Source organism: Aptenodytes forsteri, unplaced genomic scaffold (genome assembly GCF_000699145.1).
Source record: "Aptenodytes forsteri isolate BGI_AS27 unplaced genomic scaffold, ASM69914v1 Scaffold19, whole genome shotgun sequence".
Taxonomy (NCBI): Eukaryota; Metazoa; Chordata; class Aves; order Sphenisciformes; family Spheniscidae; genus Aptenodytes; species Aptenodytes forsteri.
The window spans coordinates 890,860-893,071 of record NW_008795327.1 but is presented as its reverse complement, the minus strand read 5'-3'; the positions used below and the strand labels follow the sequence as shown (position 1 = coordinate 893,071).

The 2,212-nt window shown below is 56.2% G+C and overlaps 1 protein-coding gene across 1 annotated transcript in view; it reads right to left on the bottom strand.

Annotated features, from left to right (window-relative positions):
• Positions 1-2,212, bottom strand: part of SLC4A9 (solute carrier family 4 member 9) — a 15,051-nt gene that overhangs the window by 1,810 nt on the left and 11,029 nt on the right. Inside the window, exon 18 of the mRNA XM_009280080.2 lies at positions 37-105. Coding sequence (XP_009278355.2) covers positions 37-105 — 69 coding nt within the window. The remainder of the gene's footprint in view (positions 1-36; positions 106-2,212) is intronic.

The following is a 2,212-nucleotide window of genomic DNA, read 5'->3' as shown; positions in this document are numbered from 1 at the left end:
GCCCCCCCCAGCCCCCCCAGCGCAGCCCCCTCTCACCTGGATGCTGTTCAGTGCTGCCACCCCCATGTGCAGAAAGACCCCGTACAGCACCGGCATCGGGATGTGCTGTAAAACAGCGGGGCGAGGGGTCAGCAGGGCGCGATTCCCCGAAGGGGCTGCGCTTGCTGGGCATCCTCTTCTGTATAAAAGCCTGCACACATGGCCGCAGCATTTGCTTCCTCAATTTCCAACAGCCCAGTTTAATTTCATGGCTTTTTGCTTATCTTATGGCTTCGAGGGCTTTAAAGCCCGGATGTGCTCCTGGCTACGCTGCTTATGTGGGGACATCGCAGACTTCAGAGAGGGGAAACATGCACCGAGTTCCTTGCCCTGTTTTCCAGCATATGGTGGGAGCAATCCAAGCTGGAGGTGAAGAACACAACACCAAGCCACTTGGAGGTATGGCTTATGGCTCAGGATCTATAAATGCCGGGGGGGTCCTGCTTCCCTGGCATACTGCTTTCCTTTTTACCTCCTCCTCTGCAACCGTAAACTGGCTCCTGCCCTCTGTGTTGCTCAGCGTGGTTTGGTTTTCTCCCAAGCCCAGGCAGGCAAGGAGGGAGGCGGGGGTCACTTGCTGCTCCCCATGGATTCCACCAGGAACACAGGGACTGCCCAGGGCTGGGTCAGCTTCCCCGGCATCGCACAAGGGCCGTTTGAGAGGAAGCATTGATCCACACGCCCGAGGCAGGAGGTAACTGCTAGTCCTGGGGCTGCCGCAGGTGTGGCAGGGGGGGATTATAAGGAGAGATGGGTCCTTGCATGAAGGACCAAGCCAGACTCATCCTGGGGCTGGGGAGGCAAGAAGAGTTGTGCTGGGGGAGGCTCCCAAAGCCCACAGACACCCCTCACTGCCCTGTATCTCACCACCCGCTGCAAAGGGAGAGGGAGGACCAAGCAGGCTTGGTCTCCAGTTTCTCGACCACAAAATCACAGAAGGGTTTGGGTTGGAAGGGACCTTCACACACCAGCCAGTCCAACCCCCCGCCATGGGCAGGGACATCTTCCACTGGATCAGGTTGCTCAAAGCCCTGTCCAATCTGACCGTGAACACTCCCAGTGATGGGGCATCCAATACTCACCTGGGCAACCTGTTCCAGCGTCTCACCACCCTCATCATAAAACGTTTCTTCCCCATGTCCAACATAAATCTACCCTCATTCAGTTTAAAACTGTTGCCCCTTGTCCTGTCACGACAGGCCCTGGTAAAAAGTCTCTCTCCATCTTTCTTACAAGCCCCCTTTATATACTGACAGGCCGCAGTACGGTCTCCCCGGAGCCTTCTCTTCTCCAGGCTGAACAACCCCGACTCTCTCAGCCTCTCTCCACAGCAGAGCTGTCCCAGCCCTCGGACCATTTTGGTGGCCTCCTCTGGACCCACTCTCACAGGTCCGTGTCTGTCTTGTGCTGGGGACCCCAGAGCTGGACGCAGTGCTCCAGGGGGGGCTCAGGAGAGCAGAGCAGAGGGGGCAATCCCCTCCCTCGCCCTGCTGGCCACGCTGCTGGTGGTACAGCCCAGGAGATGCTTGGCTTTCTGGCCTGCAAGTGCACAGTGCCAGCTGACGTCCCATCTGTCACCCACCAGTATCCCCAAGTCCTTCTCCGCAGGGCTGCCCTCAATCTGTTCTTCCCCCAAGTCTGTATTGATACTGGGGGTTGCACCCACCCAGCTGCAGGATCTTGCACCCAGCCTTGTTGAACCTCATGAGGTTCACATGGGCCCGTGTCCTCCAAGATCCCTCTGGATGGCATCCCTTCCCTCTGGCATGTCAACCGCACCACTCAGCTTGGTGTCATCTGCAAACTTGCTGAGGGTGCACTCGATCCCACTGTCTATGGCATTCATGAAGATATTATATAGTATTGATCCCAGTAGGGACCCTTGGGGGACACCACTCGTTATTGGTTTCCACTTGAACATTGAGCCGCTGACTGTAACTCTTCGGACATGGCCATCCAGCCAATTCCTGATCCATCTAACAGTCTATTCATCATAGAATCATTAAGGTTGGAAAAGACCTCTAAGGCCATCGAGTCCAACCATCGACCCAACACCACCACCCACTAAACCATGTCCCTAAGTGCCTCATCTACACGTCTTTTAAATACCTCCAGGGATGGGGACTCCACCACTTCCCTGGGCAGCCTGTTCCAATGTTTCACCACTCTTTCA